We start from the raw sequence: 26,348 nt of genomic DNA on the forward strand, positions 1-26,348 counted from the left end.
CCTGGCACAGGGTGCCCAGAGCAGCTGGGGCTGCCCCTGGATCCCTGGCAGTGCCCAAGGCCAGGCTGGAGCAGCCTGGGACAGTGGAAGGTGTCCATGGCCGGGGCGGGCCGGGCTGCGGTGAGCGCACGGCGGTGCCGGTGCCGGTGCCGGTGCCGGTGCCGTTCCCGTTCCCGATCCCAGCGCCGCTCCCATCCCCGCTGCCGGCGCTGTGGCGGCCCGGGCGGGGCGCGGGGAGGGAGGGGCGGCGGTCACGTGTGGCCGCCCGGTTAAAGCGGCCGCGGGCGGCGGGAGCGGCACAATCACGGCTGGGGCGGCGAGCGGGGCCCGCCCGCCGCCCGCTGCCCGCGGCCCCCGCTCCGTCCGCAGCGCCCCGGCCCGCACAGCCCCGCCAGCATGGCCGGGGCCATCATCGAGAACATGAGCACCCGCAAGCTCTGCATCGTCGGGGGCATCCTGCTCGTGCTCCAAGTCATCGCCTTCCTGGTGGGAGGGCTCATCGGTGAGTGCCGGGGGCCGCTGCCTTCCTCCTCCTCCTCCTCCTCCTCCCGCCGCTGCCCGCTTGTTTAGTGCTGGTTACAGTATCGCTGACTCGCTCCCATGATCTCATTATCAGCTTTTGTAGCCGAGCGATCCCGGCTCCGGGCCCTTTGTGCCCGTCCCGCGGCTGCTGCGGGGGGAGCCGGCCAAGGAAAAGTTTTTGTGTTGCTTTCTCTCTCTTTTTTTTTTTTTTTTTTTTTTTTTTTTTTTTGGCCTGGTTTCAGCCTGGACTTAAAGAAAGAGGGAAGTGGGAAAGCTTCAGTATGGCGACGGAACGCGCAGGGAGCCTCGCGTTTCAAAGTTGGCTTAGAAAATAATAATAATTTGTTTTTTTAAAAGGATTTTTCCTCCCTTCTTGGCGCTGCACCTCCCCGTGCCTCGGCCTCCGAATCGGCCGCGGGAGGAAACCTCCCCCCCCTTGCCAGAATGAGAACAAAAAAATATTAATAAAAAATCTAGGGAAAAAAAAAAAAAAAGGAAAGAAAAAGGGGAACGACTGGTGGGAGGGGGGATCCCGGCTCTGGGTTTTTTTTGGGACTTGCGCTTTGTCCGGGCTCGTTTCTACGGGGGATCCCCCCCCACTCCCTCCCGATCCCGTTCCAGGAGGGGTCCCATCCCCTCCCCTCCCTCCCAGCTCCCGACCTCTGTCAGGACGGGTCCCCTCCCTTCCACCTCCCGATCCTCTTCCAAGAGGAGCCCCCTCCGTTCCACCTCCCGCTCCTGCTGCAGGAGCTTCCCCCATTCCCGACCCCCTCCCAGAAGCTCAAACCCGCGTGGGCTCGGCCTGGGTTTGTTCGTGCCCGTGGAAGACCCTCGTGGCTGCCCAGGGAGGGATTTCATCTCCGTCCCCGGCTCCCCAGCTCCGCACCGGGCACTCTAAAGCCCAGATTGTGTTTGTTTATCCATGAGCATTCCCAAAGGCAGTAACTGAGACACAGCCCTGCGGCGAGAAGAGTTTTCCCTGGGGGATGAAAGGAGGAAGATGGAGGAGAGCGAGTTTGGGGCAGTCCTGGGAGTTTTTTAAATTTTTTTTTTTTTTTTTTTTTTTTTTTTTACTAGAAAGCAGCTGAGTTCTGCGCCGGCTCCTTGGAATGATGGGCGCATGGATGTGGCTGCTTTGGCCATTTCCAGGGTGGGAATGTTGCCTTTGTGTCCGGGAAGGGCTGTCCGGCCCTGCGGGGCATCCCCCGCTGCCCGGGGTAAGGCCGGCTCCCCCGGGCCCAGCCCTTCCTCCCGGGCAGGATCCCTGCGGAGCTCTGCGGGTTTGCAGGAAGAATCGGGGTCAATTTCACTACGAAACTTTGTTGCTCTTGGTTGGGAGAATAAAGTCGGGCTGTTCTCTGTTTGAGAGGGATCGAGGGAGTAGCGCCGGCCGTTCCTCAGGAAGCAGACTCTGTGCTCCTGGTGCCCATCAGTGATTTGCCTTCGTGGCCTTGAATTGTCAGCCTCTAATAACCATAAAATTCTACTAAACATTTTGGAAAACTTCAGTTACCCTCATTCTCTTTCTTCCTTACCTCCGTCACAAGGGAGTCTCTGGCACATACTGAGTAAAACTCATTTTTCCTGCTCTATGCAGGTCTGAAATCACATGAAGTTTGTCAGAATTAGTTTTTTCCTTCCCTTTTTTTTTTTTCTCTTTAAGAGCTGGTTCAAGAGCAGGTTACTGAACCCACTGCTGATTCCTGAGATAAAATGTCTTGGCCTGTGCTGTGCAGAGAAGCCAGACTTCATCTTGAAAGGGTTTTTCTAGCAGTTTCTTGCTGCTAAATTGAAATAGTTGCTTTTTCCAAAGGCTGGTGTGGTTCAGAAAACCTTGTTTGTGCTGTCATCCAGGGAGAGATGTGACAAACAGATGTTTATGGTTGGCTTTACAGGGAAAAGACAAATGTTTCTGCTCAGTTTTGAAGGGATTCAGCAATTAAAGAATTTAAATTATGTTAGTTCAGTTTTCCAGCTGGTTTATGCCCTGCTTTATTGGCTGCTGCTGCTTCTGAGCATCTACCTTGTGCCCTCCCATCCTGGATTGGTCTCCCAGGTGGGGCGGGAAGCTGCATGGACAGGTTGGATGGACTGGGGCCAGCAGGGCCAGGGATTTGGGGCTGAGTTCAATGCCCTGCACAATGGAGCTCAGTCTCTGCATCCTGCTGGAATTCCTGCACAAGCTCAGTCACTCCATCCTGCTGGAGTAAATGCATCTTGTGTCTGTGGTCAGGTCCTAGGGGGTGCTGCCCCCAAAGTTCTTTAATTCCTCTAAGTCCCCACTTTGATCTTCCCTCGGATCAAACTGCTCTAATCAGTCATCCAAACTGTTCTTTCCTCTGCAGCCTTTACCCCTTCTGATGCATTTAAGGAGTTCAGAGGCTCATTCCTGAGCCAGTAAGCTCCCAGCCAGCCCTCCTGCGAGCTGCAAATCCAGGGATATCTGGTGCTTGTGATACACCAGGTTCCATGTGTAACCTAGTTGTGGTCCCCAACATCTGGCAGGGTGACACACGGCCTGGGAGGCTGAGCAGCTCTTCCCAAGAACCTGCCCTGTTCTGGGCTCCCTGTATCTCTGGAAACTCCGATCCAGGGTCCGGCCCGACCCCTTTAGTGGTTCCCAGGCGTGTGGTGTTTCCCACGAGGAGACTCCTCGTGCTGAGCAGCGGGTGGGTGGCCGCCGTTCCGAAGGGATCAGAGCTGTGCCAGGAGAGCTGCCAGTGCCACCCCACAGCTGCTCCCAGGGGTGCCACCAGGTGGGCTGGGAGCAGAGGTGGCACTGACAGAGTGGCCCCACTCTAGTTTGATGCAGTGCACCCAACAGACACCAAAATCCGGTTATTTTGGTGTGCCCAGGTCTAGACAACCCAAAATACGTACACGAGTGGGACAGGGCTGCTCAGCCCAGCCAGCCTTTCCCCTCGCAGGCACTTAGGTCATGTTTCAAAACAATGACTAAGTGCTCTATTTTAACAGATCCCTCGTGCCAGTCCAAAATACCCAAATGCAGCACGTTGGTACCTGATACAACCACCACAAAGCTGGTTTTCCTCACACCGGGGGGTTTCTGCCACTGCTGGTTCCCTGCTCGGTTTTGGGCAGTCACTGTGTGATGCCAGGGTTTTAATGCAGCTTCCTTGTTTCCAAGAGCTCTTTTATTTAGCAGCAGGAACCTTATCAGCTCTCAGGTGGGATTTGCTCAGAGCTGTCTCTTGGCAAAGAAAAAGATGCACACGGATGGGAGAAATTCCTGTGGCAGGAGGAAGCTCCTGTGCCAACAACTACCTGACAGGAGTGTGCAGCCAGGTGGGGGTCAGGCTCTGCTCCCAGGGAACAAGGGACAGGATGAGGAGAAACAGCCTCAAGCTGTGCCAGAGGAGCTTTAGGTTGGATATTTGGGAAAAATTCTTCATGGAACAAGCTGTCCAGCCCTGCTGCAGGCTCTCCAGGGCAATGGTGGAGTCCCCATGAGTGGAGGGAGCTTTGCAAAGCTTAAAAGGAAGCAAACACCCCAAAAGAGAATTTTATTGGGCTGTTTCTTTGCTGTGCTTTGGTAATGAGTTGTTGGCTCCAGAAAGTGGGGCTGTCACTACTTGAAACCCCACAGGATTCCTGGTGTCTGCTCCCTTCGTGGAAAACATCTTGTTTAAAGGTCACGCTTCTGGGCTGTGTGTGATGTGTTCAGTTGGGATGCAGCAGTGGGAGATAGAACATGATCCACAAAATTAATCCTAATGCAGCCTTGTCTCCACTATCCTGCTGTAAATGATGGCACATGTGGATTACAGGAGAATGGGATCACCAGGAATGGTTTCTGTTTCCATTTGTGGGGAATGGGACTGATGATAATTTACAGGCATGCTGGCATTTCCAGAAGCCCCTGCTTGCTCTGCCTTCCCTGGATCCAGTGTGGCTGTCCTGGGATGCCACCAGGCTTGTGACAGCCCTGGACAAGGCATGAGGACAAACCTTGAACCTCCAGTGCTGGGGCAGTGTTGGGGGTCAGGATGAGAGAGACCCCGAGGGGCTGGAGCATGTCCAGGGCAGGGAAGGGTCTGGAGAACCAGGAGAGGCTGAGGGAGCTGGGCAGGGGCTCAGCCTGGAGCAAAGGAGGCTCAGGGGGCCCTTGTGGCCCTGCACCCCTGCCAGGAGGGGACAGCCGGGGGGTCGGGCTCTGCTCCAGGGAACAGGGACAGGAGGAGAGGGAACAGCCTCAGGCTGGGCCAGGGGAGCTCAGGGTGGATATTGGGAATATTCCTTCCTGGAAAGGTTTGTCCAGCCCTGGCACAGCTGCCCGGGGCAGAGGTAGAGTCCCTATCACTGGAGGGGTTTAACATCCCTCTGGATGTGGCACTTGGGGACATGGGGCAGTGGTGGCCTTGGCAATGCTGGGAGCAGTTCAGTTCCTGGCCTAAAAGGGCTTTTCCAATGTAAACAATTCCATGATTCCACAGCTGGACCAGCTGCAGCTTCCACCTGGCTGTGCTGCTGCTGGGAATTTTGGCTGGGATGTTCCAGTGGAGGTCACCACAACTGCTCCAGGCCAAAGCTGAGCTGGGACCCACCAGTGTCCTCCTGGCAGCTGCCAGGGTGGAAGTTCTGTGTGCACAATCTGCCTGGATTTATGTGGGTTTGATGCCTCTTGGTTGTTTGGAAAGCAAAACTTCTGATTACAAATTATCTTTCTCTGTGGGAAGCTGTTGGTGTCCCTTCCTAGTTGCCTTTTCATCCTGGTATTTATACATATATAAAGTTATTTTATATATATATCAAAAGAAAAAAAAAAAAACCCAGATCTCTGTGCAGCAGCAGCCCAGCTTCAAAAACTTTTTGAAAGGGAATTTTCAATGGTTTTTTTAATATGAGTTGCTTTAAAGGTCCCTTCCAGCTCGAACTTCCATGATCCCAAGGATGCCTTATCCCAAATCACAGATCCTTGGTTCAAACAAGCACAGGGGATGCAGAACTCTCTGTGGCCAGGCAAACCCAGAGCAGGCTCACACCCAGGGAGGTGCTGCAAGTCCAGTGCCCACCCGTACACTGTACAAATTTAACTGATTGGAAAAGTGGAGGGATTTATTTAGCACATGAGTCCTCTGGGCTGAGGGGATGGATTAAGGAGGTGCAGGTTCACTGCTCCCTTCCCTGGCTTAGGCTGGAAAAACAGAATTGTTGTGACTGGAGGAGCTCAAACTTCCTTGTGTGTCTGGCCCGGAGAGATAATGAGTCATGTGTGGCCATGGCTGAGCAGCTCTCCACAATCCCAGCTCATTATCTAAATGTCTGATTTGGCTCCTGAGCCCCCAGTTTCCAGGATTTCATTTTCTTTCCTGGTATTTCATTACCTTCCTCGGGCTGAGCTGATCTTTTGACAAGGAAAGCACTCGGATTTCCAAGGTATGGATAGGAAAGAGTGTTTCAGGCTGGGGATAAAGAACATTTTTGTGTGCCTGACTTCCTTTCATGCAGGGCCTCTCCAGGAGCTGGTCGGTGCTCCATGGCCATGAATGCCAATGGATCCTGTGTATAGACACATTCCTGCAGTGCTGCAGCCTTGGCAGAGGCACTGGGAGCCCAGGAGAAAGCAGACACGGAAGGTCATGTCTGTTTAGTTAGGTCTGCTCAATTCTTCTTTTGAGGAGCTGTAACTGTAGCTGAATGGGCAAAAGTGCCAGAAATGGAGAGTTCCCAGGCAGGAATGGCAGTGCTGGGCCCTGAGGAGCTGGGGATCCTCGGAGGTGCTGGGTTTTTCTCTTTTCACAGCTGTACCACTTCCAAACCCAAACCTGGGAGAGCTCAGGTGGCAAGGTCAGTCCTCCTGCTGATCCCCCTCTGCTGGTTTAAATGTGACTGAGGGCTTCCCCAGCAGTGCTCCTGCTGCCTCCCTGCCCTTTGAGAGGGAAAACCTCCACACAGGAAGCCTTTTCCTTGGTAAATAACACTTGTGGCCTTTGAAGTCCCTGATAGCCTGGGAAAGCCTTTGAAGGCTCAAGGTGTCCAGTGGGGAAGGGCCTGGCCTGGGCCATTCACATGGAGATGAAATTCCTCACATATCTGAGCACGGGCAGTTTCCAAGGTATCTTATCTTGGGGAGTGTCAGGCTCAGGAGAAAAACTGCTGGATAACAACAGCTCTTCCTGCTCCTTGGGATCTGTGTGCAGGATTTCATACCTTGGCTGGGAGTTGCAGGAAATGCATCTCATCCCACTGGAAAACTGACTTGGAAGAAGATCAGGCTCTCTGTGGCAATTTGTAAATCAGTCTTACCTCTTTTTCTTTTTTTTTTTTTCCCTCTTTCTTCTTTTAAATGTGTTTGAATATCCATTTCTGCATTTAGGGAGCTCTACTCATGCTCACCTCATTTGTATTCGTTGCTGCTGTTGAATATGGATGTGAATCATGGAGATCATTCATTCAATCCTCCCAGCAAGTTGTGCCTCATGAGATTTCCCTGCTTTGTCACTTGCCTGGGGCTGAGGGAATAATTCCTTATCTCTGTTCCCCAGGAGCCCTTTGGCTGCTTATCAGGGAGCTGGGAATCCCCTGTTCCCTCAGTTCTAAGGGCATGGATGCTCCTGCAGCTCCTTGGGAACTGATTGGTTGGGGAAAACCTTCAGTTTGTGCTGCTCTGAAGAGGCTTTGCTGGTAACAAAGCTGCAAAAGTAGCACTGGAGAATAAACCTTGAGGAAAAACACAACCCCTGGGACATGAGAGTGTCCAGCCATATGTGACTGGATTGTAGAGTCACAGAATCCCAGGATGGTTTGGGTTGGTTGGACCTTGAATCCCATTTTTATCCCATCCCTGCCGTGGCAGGGACACCCTCCATTGTCTCAGGCTGCTCCAAGCCTGTCCCTGTTCCAGGGATCAAGGGGCAGCCACAAAGTTTCTGTTCTGATCCAGCAAACTTGGGTTTGATGGTTTGGACAGGTTTATTTTTGTGGTCTGGAAAAAAAACCCCAGAGAAACCTGTAGTACTGATAAAATGCCTCTGAAACAACAGAAATATGGGTGTTCAGCTGCAACAGGATACCTGGAAACTCCCACTGTAAATCAGGACGGAATTGGTGCCCCGGGGCTTTAAAGGATTTTGGTCTGGATGAAGCCTGAAGTCAAACACAAGAAAGAAAAACCTTTCCCAAGGGGAGTGGGCTTCCAGTAGGCAGTGGGGTTATTTAAATATACAATTATTCTGCATATAAAAGCTGCTTCAGTGTTCCAGAAAGCTGTGTGAAATAAGAACTATCAAGGAAGTAGTAATTAAAAGTCTCTGTGTCACTCAAATTTATTAAACTGCTGCCATCGAGGTCAGGAAAGAGGGAGGCAGAAAAAATCATGCTGTAGTAAAAATGTATTTATAATCTTGAGTGTGTGTATGGTGTTATCCAGGTTGTGGCTGTTCCAGTTGGAAAAGCCGGGTCTGTCCATGATAAATTAGCTTGTTTATTCCTACCCTGCAGTCGCTTAGGGTAATGAAGCAGAAGCCCTTTGTGTGTGCTCGCTGGGAAGTGCTGGCTGGCTCCGAAGGGGGTAATTGAGTAGAAAAGCAGAATGCTCCCGGTGCCGGGAGAAGTTAAATCCCCCCGAGGTCAGGGGGATTCAGCCTTTAATCAGTGTGGACACAATGCAATTGAGAGTTTCCAAAGGGCTTGTTTATGGTGCTGGAGCAAGGGTCGGTGGTTAATGGGAGTGCTGGAGGCGCTGGGATGAGAAGGTGCAGGATGTGATTCCCAAGGTGAGGGCTGCTGGGGAGCTGAGAGGGAGTGGAAATCCTGGAACTTGAGGGCAGGAGGAAGGAGGTGTTTGAGGCTCCATCACAGGAACTTTTTGAAGATCTGCTTAGTTTATTGAAATTAAAATACTGAGTGATGGTGGCTCTTTCCCAAACCTAGGTGTATGTAATATCCCCCCCAAAAAATGCTAAAAAATTGAGCTCACTTGTCTCAGTAATTTTTTTTTACCCAGATTTAAGTCTAAAACCAGAGAAGCAGTGTGGTTTTCTTTGTTTGGGGACTAGCTCCTGAGGGAAGCTCCTTGGACCTTGTTTTCTGCTGTCCTGGTGGGATCAGGCCCTGAGTACCCTGCCCTGACCTCCTGGCTGAATGGAAAGGATGAAATTCTGTGCAGGAGTTGTTTCAGTCAGCTGAGGTGGCGCTGGCAGTCCATGGGAAGCCCTCCCTGGGCAGTGGTGGCCACACTGGTGAAGGTGTTCAGCTTTCCAAGTATTTGCTGACTAAAACCATTGCAGGGAGCAGCAGGATCTGCTCTGCCCCTGTAGTTTGGGATGGGCTTGGGATTTATGCTGTGAGCTGGGCACCTTTGGAGGCCCAGCTGGAGGAGATGCAGAGGCAGAAATCTAGGGGAAATTTAGACAAATGGGTATTGGGAAGGAATTGTTCCCAAGGAGGGTGGGGAGGCCCTGGCACAGAGCAGCTGTGGCTGCCCCTGGATCCCTGGTAGTGTCCCAGGCCAGGCTGGACATTGGGGCTCGGAGCAGCCTGGGACAGTGGAGGGCGTCCCTGCCATGGCAGAGGTTTGGAATGAGACAAACTTTAAGGTCTCTTTCAGTCTGTGATCCTGTGGCAGCGCCAGCAGCTCCAGCACCTCCTGCCCATGGCTTTTGGCACTTGGCACTGCTGGTCTCCAGGCCCCTGGCACGAGGGGTCTCTGCCCCATGGCTGCTGCCAGCCCCTGGGGCCAGGACTCCCTCCTGGGGGCTCCTGGCTGAGCGGGCTCCCAGAGAGCTGCGCTCCCCTGGCTCCTGCCCAGCCTTCCTCTGGAAGCTCTGCTGCCCTCCTACTCCAAGTGGTACCTGCATTCCTGCAGCTCTCATGGCAGCGAGCAGCACGAGGCCAATGCACTGTGCTGTGCACACAGAGCTGTTCAATTACTCAATTATTTACAGGCTGACAGAGATCCTGGGATCCTGGCTGCTGCACCCCCCGGGCTGGGGGCAGAGGGGCTGGGGCAGCCCTTGGCACCGTAGCACAGCCCAAATCCCTGGGTGAGAGCTTTGTTTTGCATAGCACTTTGTAATGCTCTTGGCTGAGTTGGCTGCAGCTCCACAAAGCTTTTTTTTTTCCACTTGGTTCAACGCTCACTTGGATTTAACGGGCCAGGAGCCAGATCAGTAATGGAAGCCAAGTGCCGGCGTTTGTTTGGTGCGCGATTCCCGACGAGGAATATGTATAGTAATTGTCTCATGCTCCTCAAAGCTGTAACTTTGGCAGAGGGGAGGCTGCAGAGAGCGTGCCAAGTGTTTAAAATCATAATCAGGCAGTGATGAAAACATGTATTTATGGCTATAATGAGTTGCATCAAAGCAAGAAACGTTCGGCTTCTCTGTAGAGGGAACGCTGTCTCTTAATTCAGAAATGCCTTCAAAATCACCCAGAATGTGTCAGAGTTAAAGAGCTCAGAGAGCTCGGCTGAAATGCCTGGCTTACTTCACAGCAATATTCCTGATATTCCCTTCCAGCTGCAGCTCTAGCTGTGGTTACTGGGCTCTGCATCGAGGCACGGCAGAGGAATCAACATTTATTGCAGTGTTTTATGCACTATGGGCACGTCAAGAGAGTTCTGTAACCCTGGACTTGCAGCTTCATTTGTGTGTGTTTGTTGAGTTCTTTGTTTTATTCTACTTTGCTGTTTCTTGATGAAGTATTTAGGGTGGATATTGTGAAAGGTTTTCCCCCAGAGGGTGCTGGCACTGCCCAGATCCCCAGGGAATGGGCACAGCCCCGAGGCTGCCAGAGCAGCTCCAGGAGGGTTTGGACAGCTCTGCCAGGGATGCCCAGGGTGGGATTTGGGGTGTCTGAGCTGGGCCAGGGGCTGGATCAATAATTCTTGTGTGTTCCTTCCAGTTCAGGATATGTCCTGATTCTGATATCAGTAACTTCTTTGGTTTTGGGGTTGCTTTAATGAGTGTTTAATGAGTCTGAGTGTTGTGTGATTCCTGAGTGCTGCAAGGGTTCGGGATGCAGCAGTGCAACAATGCATCCCAGGAGCTGGGATCCATCTGGGAGTACTCCTGAATCCTTTCACTGGGAAAAGCCCTCTAAGGTCAGCGAGTCCAACCATTAACCCACCTGCTCACACCACTCCCCTGGAGCCCACCCTTATCCCGGCATCCCTGTGCCTTTGGAACTGGAAGAAACTCAGTGCTGTGAAAAAATGGAAAAAATGCAGTTCATAAACATTTGGCTTTTGAGTAACTTCCTCCCGCCTGGCGTTGAGTCACCGCTCCCTGCCCGTGGGAAGCCGTGGGGATGTCACCCTGTGCCGAGGTGGCACGCTGGGCAAGGTGCTCCACAGGGCTCCTGGCTGCCATCCCAAATGGCTCCAGAGCTGCTGGGATGATCCTGCTGTGCCCAAATTACAAGGGAGCCAGGGCTGAATCATCTGGGTGTAGCAGTGCGGGGCTGGGGGCAGCCAGGAGTCCGGGCTGGGAGGTGAAGCTCACTCTGGGGTTGTTTTCCTCCTTGGAATATTGAGCTTGTATGGTGGTGTTATTGCTGCTGGAGTTTTTGGGGGAGGCTGTGATCTGGAAGGGAAGTCCTGAATGATCAGAATGAGGATGGTGACAACATGAAAATCACCTGCAGAGTCTCACTTCCCATGCCACTCACTGCCCTGGAGGAAAATCTTCCTGCCTGAGGAGATGTGTGGCCTTGCATAGTGCAAATCCCTGTGGTAAATCCTGCCCTGCCCTGCAGGACCACGAGGTTTGGGATTAGTTTATCCATCCAGGTTTCTTTGGGCACATGCTTTCTGTGTGGATTTGCTTGAGTGAGCACAGGGAAAGGAAAAGATTTCAGTAAATCAGGCTGATTTTGTGTGACCGAGGTATCTGAGACTGAACCGGCAGATCCCAGCTCTTCAATTAATCCTAATTTGATCCCACTACAAAGTCAGTAATACATCTGTGGATGTAATAAACTTAATTACTTGACTGTGAGATCAAAGAGCTGTGAAGGAGCAGCACTGGGTGCATTTGTTTTAAATTGCCTTCAAAGAGTCGAGCGGGGAGCTGCGAGTTTCGGTGGGGAAGCCGCTGTATCAGATGTCTGCAGATGCTACAAGTGTGGTTCTCTTGCATTGCCAGCCCCCAGCCCCACGACAGCTGTTCCCTACATGTCAGTGAAGTGCATTGACGTGAGGAAGAACCACCACAAAACCAAGTGGCTGATGCCCTGGGGACCCAACCACTGCAAGAAGCTGAAGGACTTCGACGAGGCCGTGAGCCGGCAGATCGAGGCCAACGACATCGTGTTCGCCGTGCACATCCCGCTGCCCAGCAAGGAGATGAGCCCCTGGTTCCAGTTCATGCTCTTCATCATGCAGCTGGACATCGCCTTCAAGATGGACAACGACCTCAGTAAGTGATTACCAGAGGGAGCTGCTGCCTGGCTCTCATTGCCCAGAGTGCCTCCCCTGATGGGGTTTTTACCTCGTGCCGTGAGTTGTGTTGGTGCCACGCAGTGAGGTGGTGCTGGAGCACTTCCTGAATCTGGGAATTGGTGATCCTGGAATGGTTTGGGGTGGGAGGGACCTCAAAGCCCATCCTGTGCCACCCCTGCCATGGGCACAGACACCTTCCACTATCCCAGGCTGCTCCAACCCAGCCTTGGGCATTTCCAGGGATCCAGGGCAGCCACACCTTCTCTGGGCACCCTCTGCCAGGGCTTCCCCACCCTCACAGCCAGGAATTCCTTCCCAATATCTAACTTTAATTCCCCTTTTCTCAGTTTGAAGCTATTATATAAATACTAAATAAATATATAACACCCTCCCCGACACAAAACACACAACTCCCCCCAAACTCAGAAATAATCCTGCACTAAAACCTGCAAAATTATGTTGAGAGCAGCAAGGGCAGGACTGCTCTGGCCCTCCCTGGAAGGGAAGTTGTCCATGTGTTTGCATGTTTTAAAGTGTTTGGGGAAAATCCCTCTCTAACTATAAGGTACAGTGAATAAACAATTTGCTTTCCAGACTGGTTGGGCTGGGCTGGGCTGTGTGGAGCTCCTGCCCTGGCTCCAGCCTGGCTGTGGGGCCAGCTCCATGCTCAGGGATCTGTGGGGTCAGGGAGTTAGTTTGGGTTAGGAGCTTTTTTAGCCATCTTTGTGTCCTTGACCCCTTCCTGCTCAGCGTGGAACTGTTCCTCCAGCTATTTATCCCAGAATCCCAGACTGGTTTGGGTTGGGAAGGACCTCAGAGCTCCAGTTCCACCCCCTGCCATGGGCAGGGGCACCTTCCACTATCCCAGGCTGCTCCAAGCCCTGTTTCACCTTGAGCACTTGCAGAGATGGAGCAGGGATGATTTAACACATTATCATTAAGATAAGCTAGAAATGAGATTGTAGAAAGCTTTCACCTGTGTTCTTATCCCTGTAATTATCTCTGAAATACAGAGAGAGCAGCTTTGTGCCTTTATTAAGGCCTCACCTCCTTCCACTTGGACAGATGATTGCATTAGGGAAAAAGCTCTTTATTCCAAGGATTTTCGAGTTGAACCACCGTGCTGGAGTCAGGAGCTGGCTGAGCCCTTGGAGCAGGCTGCTGGAATGCTAACCCAGCCTCTGGCAGCATTTCTGCTGCAAGAGCAGAGCCTTGCTTGGGCTTTGTGCCCTTCAGTGACCGAGTCCTGCACAGGTGGGGGGCTTTTTTTGAGATCTCAAAGCAGAACTGTTCATCTAGGGCCACTCCCTGGGTAATAAAAAGGAGGTTTGGGGATTGTCCAATACTTTGTACCAAGCTGAAGGCAGGTGTAAATTAAGTGTAGAATCTCAGAAACTAGCAACACATTTCTTGCTTGCTAGATTGTGCTGTACCAGCTCTTGAAGAAATAAACAGCAGACTTGTGAAGCTGAATTAATTGCATGTGGGTGTCTGTCCCCTGCTGTTAAATGAAAGGGCCCCATTGATCAGGTGGTTGGGATCAGTTCCTCGAAAGGGACAGCAATAAGGATGTGAAATAACCTCAGCTCTTCCTTTAAAGCAACAATTCAAGTTTCTTCTCTCTGGGGCTCTGAGCCCTCCAGGCCTCCTCTTGCTGTGGCTGATGCCAGCAGGGGCTGGTGCCAAACCAGGGCCACTCCTGGAAGGCACCACAGCTGCTAAACCCTCTGGTCACTGTCCTGAAAACTGTCTTGGAGCCGCCTCAGATCATCCAGGAAAGCAGCACTGCTGGGAGCTGCACAGGATTTATCCTCCTGAAGAAGCTGCTGCCTGGGGCACATCCTGCTCTCCTGCTCCTGTAGCTCCACTGCAGGGTCTGAAGGTGCTGTGCTGGGTCCTGGGCTCTGCCAGTTCCCCTTGGCCTTTACCAGGGAGGTTTTCTGAGCCACTTCAAACTGTCTCCTGCTTTTTTCCTTTTTTCCTCCAAGGCCCTTGGTTGTCCTCTTCCCCTGCAATTCCTAAGCAAGGCCAAGGCACAGAGTAAACCTGCATTTGGTTTTTTCAGGGTGCTGGGTGCCAAAACCCTCCTGGGGCAGGGGCAGCTGGGCTGTGCCTGTTGGGAAATGTTGGTGACTCATGGCTGACTCCTCATCCACAGAGAACTGGAGTCAGTCCTGTGTCAGCTCTCCTCTTCCAGGACCTGTCAGCTCTCCTCATCCAGCCAGAAAGGGTTTTTCTGGGACAGAGGGGAAGGGCGGCCCTGGTAAGGTGAGGGGCCTGGTGGGGGCTGAGGCTCCTGGAACACCTTGTGGCATCTCACCTTTCACAGGAGCAACCAGCCCTAATCACCTGCACCTTGGGAACTCCCTCTGGACTTCCAGTGGTTTTGAAACAGATTTTTTGTAATGCAGATGTTTAGAAGCTGAGCTGCTTGCCTGTGTTTGTCCTTCCCAGAAAGCTGGGAGAGAATCAGGCTGTTCCTCTGAGGAAGAGGCTATTTCTGTGCTGTCCCTTTCCCTTCTTGATGCATTGTGCACTCAATTATTAAAACCCCTTCCAGAACTGAGAAAGGAGGGGGCCAGAGGAAGGAGATGGAGTTTCTTTGCAGCTGGAAAGCAACTGTGTACAGCAAGAGGGCAGAGTGCTGCAGCCTCCTTTTCTAATCCATCCAGCCTTAGGCTTTTTGGTAGGTTTTGTAATTTTAGGGAGCTGGTGAAGCATGGAAGTGTAATGGAAATAATTCCAGCATTTCTGCTTGCCTGCCATAGGCTTCTCCCCAGCCAACTGTGTTAGTGTGCAGCTGGCACAGAGCCCCCCCCTGAAAAAACTCCACTATTTTTAGGCCATTGTAATGTGAGTGAAGATATCCTGGGCAAGTATTGTCCTATAAAGTGATTCATGGAAAAGCTCCTGGGCAGTAAAATGCCAGTGGGAAAAATGACACTGGTGGTGTTTGGAGCATGAGTAGGGAGTCCCTCACTGGGAGGGTCACAGAGCTCAGGGCTGGGAAATCTCCAGGAGCATGTCTTGTCCTCTTTTGTGTTGTCTTGTCCTCATTGTGGAAGGACCTCAAAGCTCATCCAGTGCCACCCCTGCCATGGCCATGGCCACCTTCCACTGTCCCAGGCTGCTCCAGCCTGGCCTTGGGCACTGCCAGGGCTCCAGGGGCAGCCCCAGCTGCTCTGGGCACCCTGTGCCAGGGCCTGCCCACCCTCACAGGGAAGGATTTATCCCATCTAAATCTGATCGTGCTCCCTCTCAGTTTAATGCTGTGCAGGAAAAGGACACCCTCCCCTCCCCAGAAAATTGTCTATTCACCATCTGATTAATGGGAATAAGGCACGAATCTCCTTCAGATTTGGTTCTCTGTCACTGTCCTCATTTGTTCCTCAGGCACAATGGGAGTTGCTGATGGAAGGCTGGCGTAGGATTCTCATGGAATCATTTAGGTTGGAAAAGACCTCTAAGATGGAGTCCAACCACTAACACAGCTCTGCCATCAGTCTGCTGTGCTGAAATATATTGGTATATGGATATATCTGTATTTTATGTTGACAGCCCTGAAGGGCCTTTGCACAAAACTCATTTCCAAGGGGAGGTGTCACCCCAGCAGAGAGACTGATGGAATTCCAGAGGGAGCCTCTAATCCATTGGCCTGGAAAGGCACGCAGCAGTTCATCTTCTGCCTTCTGGTTTTCATACTCCATGGCAGCAGCAACATTTGGACTGCAAAGATGAAATACTGAAAGCTGTTTTTCTTGGATTTAATCCCAAGCATTCCAGTTGGTTTTATGGCTTCTGAAATGGAGTTCATGGTTCTTTTTAGCCGGGCCAAGTTCAACCTTATGTTCCCATTTATCTGTTTTGCTGGTCTCCTAAAGAGCGGATCTGAGATGGCAAATTCGTGTTTCATGGAAACCCAACTCCTGGCAGCTCTGGAAAAGGACTGCATGTGGATCTGCATGGTACCAATCACGTGCACCAGAAAATGCTCAGAAAAATCCTGAAGTGTCCACATCAGATGCACAACCCAGCCACCTCCAAAGGGTGTAAAAATAGAAATTCCAGCCACAGATCCCATCCACGCCCCTTCCCATCCGGTGGGATGAGTGTGCTACCACATATTCCCAACAAAAATATAGCTGAAAAGATGGTTCTGGAGCAGTCTCCCAGTGCTTCTCCACAGTGAATGGTTCTGGAGCCATCTCCCAACATTTCTCCAAGGTGGATGGCTCTGGAGCCATCTCCCAACACTTCTCCAAGCTCAGTGCTTCTGGAGCCATCTCCCAGTGCTTTTCCAAGCTCAGTGGTTCTGGAGCCATCTCCCAGTGCTTTTCCAAGCTCAGTGGTTCTGGAGCTTTTCCAGCACCTGTGGCTGTTAAGGGTTTGGTGCCCTCCAAAAGGAGGTTGGGCTGTAACATGCACATGCTCATTTTGGAGCATGTTCCTCGTTCAGAGCCTTCCCTGGAATCTGTGCCTGGTAAACAGGAAGATTTTCCAGCTGGTGGAGCTGGTACAGACTTGCCTCAAGTTTTTAAACTTGTTGATGCTCCTTGGCAGCCTCAGCTGCTGCTCCAGTGCACGAACTCGCTCATTTATGGCTCCTCAGTGAGCCTGTTCCAGCCTGAACGAGCCTGATCCAGCCTCACTCCCTCCTGGCAGCAAGGGCCCCCTGGCAGTGTCCTGCCAGGAGCACCTTTCCCAGCAGCTGTATCCCAGACTGTCACTGAGCCCACGTCCAGGAGGGGATGAGCTGCTGGTGCCACAGGGATGGGTGACCTTGCCAGGCCAGGAGCTCGGTGTGTGTTGCTGGCGTGAGAGCTGGGCCATCTGCAGAGGCAGGAACAAGTCAGGGCAGGTGTGGAGGAGCAGGGGAGGCCTCTGCAATGTTCTGTAAGTGAGGAAGGGAGAGCATCAAAACCCTTCTGTAGAACAACTGTAGCTAAACAAGGCACATAGAAAACATCAGTGCTGTTGTGTGTGGCTGGTTCTGAGTTTTTTCCCAGCTAGGCCATCGTAGTGCAGCTTCAGTTTGTTAATTATCTTCATAGAGGAACTTTGTGTCGTGTTTTTTAATTACTCTGGGAACCTTCTGAGCCTCCTGTCTCCTTGCTGTTGCAGAGGAAAACGCAGAGATCACCCTGGATGTGTCGCTGGCCTATCGTGATGACATGTTCGATGACTGGGAGGAAATAGCACATGCCATAGAGATCAGGAAGCTGAAGTGCACCTTTGGCTCTCCAAAAGTAAGGATTTGAATGACGCTGGTGGTGCGGGTGAGTGGGAGTTTCCTCTTCCAATCACAGAACCACAGAATTGCCCTTTCCATGAAAAAATTTTCCCCAATATCCAACCTAAACCTCCCCTGACACGACCTGAAGCAGTTTTCTCTTAGTCTGGTCGTTTTTTATCTGGGAGACAAGGCCAATCCCCACCTGGCTCCCATCTCCTGCTAGGGAGCTGTACTGGGTTCATCTTGGAAGGCTCCCATTAAAGCCTGAAATGTGAACCTGTCTGAGGTCAAACCTTACCTGCTCAGTGATCCCAAACAATCCAAAACATGAGGAGAGGTGTCCCTCAGGCACTGTGTCACACACAGGCTCTGGGTGCTCCCCGTGCTCCCAGCTGGAGGGCTCTGTGGTGCGCTGGTCCCGGGGCTGAGGGCCGTGGTTCTGCTCCTGCCCTTTGCAGACAGTGGAGTCCGAGGGCCGTCACTACGACTGCGACTTCCTGCCCTTCATGGAGATTGGCAGCGTGGCACACAAGTACTACCTCATCAACATCCGCCTGCCCGTCAACGACAGGAAGGGCATCAACGTGGGCATCGGCGAGATCAAGGACATCCGCCTCGTGGTGAGCGTCCTGCCCTCCTCTGCCACCCAGCATCTGTGCCTGGGCTGCTGCAGCTCCTGCCCCAGCTCCTCTGCCTCCAGGGGGACTGTCCTCCTCCCTGGGAATGCCCTGCTCTTCTCAGGAGCCCTCCCTAGGCCTCCTCCTCTTCCCAAGGCTCCAAGCTCCCTGCGTCCTCTGCTTCCCACCACAGCCTGCCTGCAATGCAGAGTCCTTCTTACGGACAGGAGCTAAGGAGAACAGGAGGGTTCAGAGGGGGCCTGGTCTGCCTGGAGTTGGCTGTGGGCATGTGTGGGAAGGCTGTCAGTGATCCTTGCTCTGCCTGCCCTCCAGGCTGGGTGAGCAGGGATGCTTTTCCCAGCTGGAGCCCTCCCACCACGGCTGCGGTGGCTGCAGACAGCGGTGGGAGGACGCGTGGCTGCAGAAACACGTTAATGAGCCAATGCTCTTCCCACCAGGGGTGACTTGGCTCCATGAGGCTCTCGTTATTTGTCTGGGAGTCATTCTGCCAGCTTTTTCCATGCTGTGTCAGAATTCCCTCTCTCCTCACCATGGAAGCTGTGTCTGCTGGCATTTGTTCTCAGACCTTCTGGAACCTGCCCAGGTCACCTGGGGGCTCAGTGGGCCCCCGTTCTGTGTCCATCATTGGCCAAACCATTGTTGGGATGCACTTCCATGTGTGTGCCTCTCCTGACACTCCATGAGGAGAAGCACAGGGTGATGATGTCAAACCCTGTACCCTGCTTTTCCTCAGGGCATCCATCAAAACGGAGGCTTCACCAAGGTGTGGTTTGCCATGAAGACCTTCCTGACTCCCAGCATTCTCATCATCATGGTGTGGTACTGGAGAAGGATCACGCTGATGACACGTGCCCCCGTCCTGCTGGAGAAGTGAGTAGGGGCCAGTGGTGGCCTAGGGGACCCACTGAGGTGGTCATTGCTCGCAGGCAGAGCCCGTGGTTGGGAGGTAGGAATTGTCTCTTCTCCATCCCCTCCCTCCACCCAGGCACACTGGGAGCTGGAGACCTCCACAGCTTCTCTTTTCTTTCCTGTTAAACCTCTGGAGAAAAAGGAGCTGCTCTGAGGAGCTCAGTCCTAGGGGGTTTGGTGGCAGGAGGTGACACTTCCCAAAAAGTGCTGGATTTCCTTCTGTTGCTCTACACACACAGCTTTGGCTTTTAGGGCTCTGTCCTTCCCTCACACACTGGACAGAGGTGGTGTTTGTGCCTCTCCAGGGTCATCTTTGCTCTGGGAATTTCCATGACGTTCATTAACATCCCTGTGGAGTGGTTTTCCATCGGATTTGACTGGACTTGGATGCTGCTCTTTGGAGACATTCGACAGGGCATCTTCTATGCCATGCTGCTCTCATTCTGGATCATCTTCTGCGGGGAGCACATGATGGTGGGTACCACACCCGTGGGAAGGTGGTTTCCAGCCCCGCTTCCAGGATATCCTGGCAGCTGATGGTTGGAAATGATGCTGTGAGGACTTGCACCAGCTGAGGGGATTTCAGGCTAACTTGGTTTTCCTTTTTCTCCTCCTCCCCACCTGGTGACCAGGACCAGAACGAGCGGAATCGGCTCTCGGGCTACTGGAAGCAGGTTGGACCCATTGCTGTGGGCTCCTTCTGCCTCTTCATCTTCGACATGTGTGAGAGGTGGGTGCAGCTGCACTGCCCAGGCCCGGCCATCCCAGAGCAGGGGCTCCTGGCCACCTCCTGCAGCAGGGACCAACTGGGTCCCAATGGCTGGGTGCACAGCCCTATCTCCCAGAGCCAGGGGAGGCTCCTGGAGTGCTCCCAAGTGTGCTGGCCATGAAAACACTTCCCAGCTCACCTTCTCCTCACCCGCATGGCAAAGCAGCACAGCTGGCTTTTCCCCTGCAGAACCTTGGGAAAAGGTTCATCCCCAGAGGGTGCTGGGCACTGCACAGATCCCCAGGGAATGGGCACAGCCCCGAGGCTGCCAGAGCTCCAGGAGCACTAGGACAATGCTCTCAGCCACAGGGTGGGATTGTTGGGGTGTCTGTGCAGGGCAGGATCTGGATGAGTGATTCCTGTGGGTCCTTCCAGCTCAGGATGTTCCCTGATTCTGTGATTCCCAGGCTGCAGAGTGGACAAGGGGCCCTCTGACAGGTGGGTGTTTTCTCTCCTCTCTGCAGGGGAGTGCAGCTCAAGAACCCCTTCTACAGCATCTGGACCACCGAGGTGGGCACGGAGCTGGCTGTATCCTTCCCCTGGTTTGTGGGAGAGGGAGGTGCTCCCTCCTGCCAGGTCCCTGGGAGGTGTGGGAAAACTCTCTGGTTTTGGGGGGGCAGGGGCTGGCCAGGCACTGCAGGAGATCACTGGGGAGCTGAATATGGGTAATGTTTTCTAGGATTTCCTGTTAGTTCATACCATTTTCCCTGGGTAATGTTTTCTAGGATTTCCTGTTAGTTTGTACCATTTTGCCTTAACTTCCTCTGCACAGATGGCCTTTATTATAGTTGCAGGGATCTGCCTGTGCCTCTACTTTCTCTTCCTGTGTTTCATGGTCTTCCAAGTGTTCAGAAACATCAGTGGGAAGCAGTCGAGCCTCCCTGCCATGAGCAAGGCTCGTCGCCTTCACTACGAGGTAAGGGTCCTCTGTGGGGCACAGATTCCTTGTTTTTAAAAGACATTTTGGACCTCAGAGTCTGTTCTGAGACCCCCTTTATCCATAATCTCCTCAAACTTCAATTTCTTCTCCTCCAATATTAATTTTGTGTTAATTGGGAGGTCTTGCTAAGACCATCTGGTATTTCATGGTATAAATTTGGATTTTGGGGTCGTCATTTCCTTACAAAGTTGCTGGAGGGTCAAAGCACAACACATTCCCCACATCATTCCCATTTTTAGTCCATGATTTTGTATCTTTTTCTGTCCTACCTGATTTGCCTGCTGCTAAACCTGAGGCGCTCACTCTCTGCTTAACTTGCAGGGGTGCAAATATTTATCCCTAAACTAATTCTGTTAAATTATGGTCACTTCTTCTTTAAACAAGTCGTTATCACTCATCAGGAATGCACATTAAAAATTCAGAAAACCAGACTTGAAAGAATTTGAAGCAGATACTGAGCATTTTTCCCTCTGGCAGGAGGCACAGGGGTTCAGCTTGTGGTGGAGAGCTGCTGCTGCCACACTCCACATCCAAACATTTGGGGAGCAGGGATCTGGTGTGGAAGAGTTAAGTTAATAGTCCTTTGTTGTCGTGGTGTGGCAGGGTAATTACGCAGACACTGACATTTCCACCTCAATTCCAGAACCAGGTTAAAAAAACCCACGCACTCACCCAAAACCAAAAGAATTTGTAAGTAAAAATGTAGAACCAGTGAAAGCAGGGGCGGTGGGCAGTGGGATTGCCAGCCAAGGAGTTTGTCTCGGAATCTCCACTCTGTGCTAGCCAGCCAGGTTTTCCAGACATCGGAATTGCTGCAGCTCCCTCCCAGCCAGGCTGGGGGTGAGGATGAGTGTGGTGAGACCCTGAGCCCACGCTGGGGCACCGACCCCACCTCGTGTTTGTTTTACAAGAGTAGTGAGCTGTCGGGCCGTCCCCCCTGCAGCCCTGCGTGCCACCTCTTCCACTTAATTAACTGCTGCTCAATCAGTCAGCGGGCAAATGTCATGGAAAGGCAGCGCTGTCCAGACGTGCCCACCCCGCGCGGAGCTTCCGGCAGCAGCGCAGACGTGTGGGGAGCGGAGGATATGGGCTGTGCTGAGCACGGCACAGGAGTGGGTGGAGGTTGTTTTGCTTTGGGGTTTCGTGGGTTGGACCCTTGTTTTATTTTTTATTTTTTATCCTCGTGTCTTGTCTATCCTAAAACCAAAAATGGGTTTTGTGGATTCTGTTAATGTGACCAGTGACATTTCTCTCTAAACAGGGGCTGATTTTTAGGTTCAAGTTCCTGATGCTCATCACCCTGGCCTGTGCAGCCATGACCGTCATCTTCTTCATCGTGAGCCAGGTGAGGGGTGGCTCTGGGCTCCCGGGAGAGCCTCAGCCGCCGCTTCTCAGCCGCTCCCGACGCCGCTCGTCGCTGGTCAGACAGGACTGACCTGTTCTGAGCACGTTTGATAACAAGCTGCTTTTGAAGAAGTTGTTTTGGTTTGTTTGAAGCTCTGCCATGCAGTTGCTGAGGCTGGAGCCGGCACAGAGGCCCTTGGCTCCCGGGGAGCATTGGGGCCGTGCCGTGCAGGAATTGGCCAACAGGCTTTAGTCATTTCTGAGAACTCAGCGAGAGGAAAATGTTCTGTTCATGCTGAAACACTCGGGTGGCTTTGTGTGCCCACGGAGACGTGACAGCATCCAACCTTCCCTGGGCCGACTGCAGCCTGCTGTGCCCAGCAGTAGCTGTACCTGTTTGTCCTGAGCTCCCATGTCACCTCTGTACGAATGAGTTTTTATCACTGCTTGAATCATGGAGTCACAGACTGGCTTGGGCTGGAAGGGACCTTGAAGCCCATCCCATGGGCAGGGGCACCTCCCACTGTCCCAGGCTGCTCCTTGTCCCATCCAGCCTGGCCTTGGGCACTCCCAGGGATCCAGGGGCAGCCCCAGCTGCTCTGGGCACCCTGTGCCAGGGCCTGCCCACCCTCCCAGGGAACAATTCCTTTCAACATCACATCCATCCCTGCCCTCTGGCAGTGGGAAGCCATTCTCTGTGTCCTGTCACTCCATGCTTTGTCCCCAGTCCCTCTCCAGCTCTCCTGGAGCCCTTTTAGGCCCTGGAAGGGCTCTGAGCTCTCCCTGCATCTTTTGCCTCTCCAGGTGAGCACCCCCAGCTCTCCCAGCCTGGCACCATGGCAGAGGGGCTCCAGCCCTCAGAGCATCTCCATGGATCTCTTTTTAAGCTACTGTAGTTTTCTTCTTGGCCTTTATGTTGTTCTTTAACAGAAAGCAACATCGCAGCCTGAGCAGTCTGTGTATCTTCAAGGAATATTAATATTGATGATATTTTCATGGATGTTGACAGCCCTCAGCGTGTGGCAGGTTGGTGCTGTCAGCCTGGCCCCTCCTCAGCCAGCCGTGCTCAGCACATCAATTCCCCCATTATTCACGCTGGTTTCCTGCTATAAAAGGTCTATTTTTAGCAGGTGGATGTTTAGGGATGTCAGTGGTGTCCCCAGGTAGTGCCCTTTGTGCGTCAATCTGTGCTGAGCACATGCTTGTGGCAGGGGTATCGCAGAGCGCAGCGGTTCGGTCACAGTAAATGAGACATCAGAGCTGAAGAAGTCCTGAGGGAATCACTTTGTCAGGAGCATTTTGTCCCTGCAGACCGAGTCTGAAGAGGAGAATCCCAGCCTGACTTCTGCCTCACTGAACCTGTTACACTCCATTTCCTCCGTCCTGTCGAATTGATGCTGCTCTCACTGATGTACTCCAAGGCTGTGTCTTTACGGAATTTCCTCTTCCTCATGGCCTGTCCATGTCTGTTTTCCCTGGACAGGTGACAGAAGGCCACTGGAAGTGGGGGGACATCACGATCCAGGTGAACAGCGCCTTCTTCACCGGCATCTACGGGATGTGGAATCTCTACGTGTTCGCCCTCATGTTCCTGTACGCGCCATCCCACAAGAACTACGGCGAAGACCAGTCCAATGGTAAGTGTCCCCAGGTGACCTGAGGGCTCTCAAGGGGACAGAGAGGTACAAAGTAGGGGGTGCCTTCTGTGCCTTTTGTTTTGGTCCAAGTGCACACTCAGCGCCTTGAAAAGTTTTGCAAATGATGGTTTGGGTTTCCAAGCAGGCATTTGAATTAATGGCTGGGTTAGACAGGTTTGACTTTTAGCCAAGGCTGGCTGGAGCCTTCGGGTTGATTTTTGTGCCTTTTAGCATTGCCCAGATGGAACTGTGTAGCTCAGATGGAGGGATGAGGAGTGGAGAAAATAGACCCTCCTGTCAGGGAGTTGAGGAAAGCCAGATGGTTCTGCCTGAGCCTCCTTTTCTCCAGGCTGAGCCCCCTTCCCAGCTCCCTCAGCCACTCCTGGGGCTCCAGCCCCTTCCGGAGCTCCATTCCCTTCTCTGGACGTGCTACAGCCCCTCCATGTGTTTCTCGTGCTTCTATTTAAATAACTGTAAATAAAATAATTTATAGGAAAGTCGCTGGTCCGTGGCTTAGGCAGATGAACGGTTGGAGGGAATAAAGTGGATCTTTTCCTTTGGAATAGTCCCACATTTTATTGTGAGACCGCACTGATGGAACACCTTTGTTTCTCAGGTGACCTGGGGGTGAACAGCGGGGAAGAGCTGCAGCTCACCACCACCATCACCCACGTGGACGGGCCCACGGAGGTGTACAAGCTGGCTCGGAAGGAGGCTCAGGAGTGACACGGAGGTGCCTCAGCAGGGACCGGCCTGGGGTGGGGAGCAGAGGACACACGAGTCCCTCTGGCTGGAGACCCCTCTGGCCGCATCCGCTCCTCGAGCACCCCGTCCCTGGTGCATTCACAGAGCAGCGACAGCGAGCAGAACATTTGTAACTCTTTACTATGGTGTAGTTATTCCTGGGGGGAGGGCTGTGTATATTGTGTTACACTCGGGCACGTAAAACCCTGCTGGAAGGGCACTGAGGTTGCAAAGTCACAGGTGCAGATGTGGGGCCGGGGCAGAGCTGCCGTGGGGCTGGCTTGAGTTTGCTGGGAGTGCTGGTGCATAAAGCTGCTGCAGGGAGCTTAGGCAGGAGCATGTGCTCAATACTCTGGGTTTGCTCCTGCGTGCAACTTACACAAGGTGTTGGTTGCGGGGGGAGCCTTGTTGTAAAAGCATTTAATTCCACCACTGTGGCTGTACTGACCCTTGTCTGAGTCTTTAGGGCAGCCCTGCAGCCACCCTGGATGAAGCACAGCTGGGAGAGGAGCAGGCTGTTAGTAAAGCTTTAGTAGAAGCAGGGACTGCTTTCTCAGCAGGTTTTGCAGCTGTTTGCTGGATATAGAGAATGGCCAGCCTGGATGCTGAGCTGAGTTGCAGGAGAACAGAGCACTCCTGACCCAAGTTCCCAGCTGGCTGATCCCACAGCCAGCCCCTCCCTGTTCTCAGTCCCTTTGGCTTCCCGTGCTTTTGTGGCTTCCTCCACCTTCCCCTTTTGTTACAGTGCATCCCTGGGAGCTGGGCAGTCTCGCTCTGTGCGCTGCTCGGCCGGAGCAGAGCTGGATTCTTCCAGGGATTAAGGACTTGAAAAGATCCGCTGGTCACGCACTAATGTGGATCTTTGCTTTCCCAGAGCAGACACAGGCACCTCGCTCAGCCCCGTGCTGGGAGGCCTTTGGCAAGGAGAGGGGAGTGGGAACTGATCCGGGGTGGAGGCTTGAGCTGAGCCCTGCTGGGCCCAGTTCAGAGAAGTGGACGGTGGGGAAGGGTCTGCACTGCTCAGGGCACATCTTCCATGAGCGCCCAGAGAGCCCCGTGAGCGGGCAGGAGCAAACGTCTGTGTTAACTGCTGGTAACATGTAACTCACCCTCCCAGTTCTGGCCCTACAAGATAAGAATCTGCTGCTGCTGTGTGTTGCTGAAGCGTTATAGGGGAGGCAGAGAGGGGAAACTCATTCCTGTCAGCCCAGGTACCATAACAATCCCCACTACAGAATTTATTCATTTACCCTCATCCATTTATTAAAGCTCAATACTATGAAAAAAGAGAGGGTGGCACCACAAGCTCACCTTGCATGGGTTTGATTGCTGGGCACCATCATTTGGGGACGTGTCACACCGGGCAGACCCCTCTGCCAAAGGCCTGCTCCCTGTGTATTCACTGCAGCTCCTACTGGATTTTCTTAAAGCAATTCTGTTTGTTGTGTTTGCCCTCCCCGGGATGCCCAGCTTCCCCTGCCCCTGGAGGCCAAGCAGGTCCAAGCAGCGTTCCTACTGTAGTAGCTACTCCATTAGAAGTGAATAAATCGACACACATCCCTGCAACCCTGGAATGTTCCCAGCTGAACACTCGACTTTGCAACTTTGCCATCCCTTTTCCCTTGGGTTCTTACGTGATATTTATGTTGCTCCCATAGCTGTGTCCGTGGGTTCTTTTCCAGCTTAGACTATAGCATTGTGTTTTGTAAAGGCTCCCCACAAACGGGGAGCTGAAGCTTTCAAACCAAATTCTGTGTCAAACACCAACAGTTTGTTTATGGGGCGCGTGTGTGTGTGCGTGTGTGGGTTTTTTATTTCTTCATTCCTCTGCCCAACTCATATGTCTCGGAAATAGTCCCTGGGTCTTATTAAAATATATCCTTTTTTTTTTTTTTGTTTAGGTTGAGTTCAGTTTTTACAGAATGCTTTAAGCAAACTGGGAAACATGTAGTTTTGTTAATTTAAATAAAATATACAATATTGTGGATTTGTCATTGGAATTTCTCCTCATCTCCAATCTCCTCTGGCAGTGGGAAGCCATTCTCCCTTGTCCTGTCCTTCCAGACCCTCATCCAAAGTCCCTCTCCAGCTGTCCTGGAGCCCCTTTCATTATGGAAGGGGCTCTTAAGGTCTCCCTGAAGCCTTTTCTTCTCCAGGCTGAACAACCCTGCAGGGTTTTCCTTCCTATCTCTGCTTGCCAGCCTGGAGATG

At 52.6% G+C, this 26,348-nt stretch overlaps 1 protein-coding gene across 1 annotated transcript; it reads left to right on the forward strand.

The window, feature by feature from the left end:
* Positions 1 to 320: 320 nt before the first annotated feature.
* WLS (Wnt ligand secretion mediator) lies at positions 321 to 26,137 on the forward strand. Its single transcript, XM_059853540.1, has 12 exons — positions 321 to 502; positions 11,628 to 11,900; positions 17,045 to 17,169; positions 17,615 to 17,776; positions 18,528 to 18,664; positions 19,009 to 19,177; positions 19,336 to 19,433; positions 19,937 to 20,000; positions 20,245 to 20,388; positions 21,674 to 21,757; positions 23,240 to 23,393; positions 24,010 to 26,137. Exons 1-12 carry the CDS (start codon positions 397 to 399, stop codon positions 24,117 to 24,119), a joined length of 1,626 nt encoding a protein of 541 aa, XP_059709523.1. The 5' UTR covers positions 321 to 396; the 3' UTR covers positions 24,120 to 26,137.
* Positions 26,138 to 26,348: the final 211 nt, after the last annotated feature.

This window comes from Haemorhous mexicanus, chromosome 9 (genome assembly GCF_027477595.1).
Source record: "Haemorhous mexicanus isolate bHaeMex1 chromosome 9, bHaeMex1.pri, whole genome shotgun sequence".
Lineage (NCBI taxonomy): Eukaryota > Metazoa > Chordata > Aves > Passeriformes > Fringillidae > Haemorhous > Haemorhous mexicanus.

Coding starts and splice junctions, on each gene's coding strand:
- WLS (XM_059853540.1), top strand. CDS start 397: ATGGCCGGGGCCATCATCGAGAACATGAGCACCCGCAAGCTCTGCATC. Junction 503..11,627: donor CCTGGTGGGAGGGCTCATCG/GTGAGTGCCGGG, acceptor TTGCATTGCCAG/CCCCCAGCCCCACGACAGCT. Junction 11,901..17,044: donor CAAGATGGACAACGACCTCA/GTAAGTGATTAC, acceptor TTGCTGTTGCAG/AGGAAAACGCAGAGATCACC.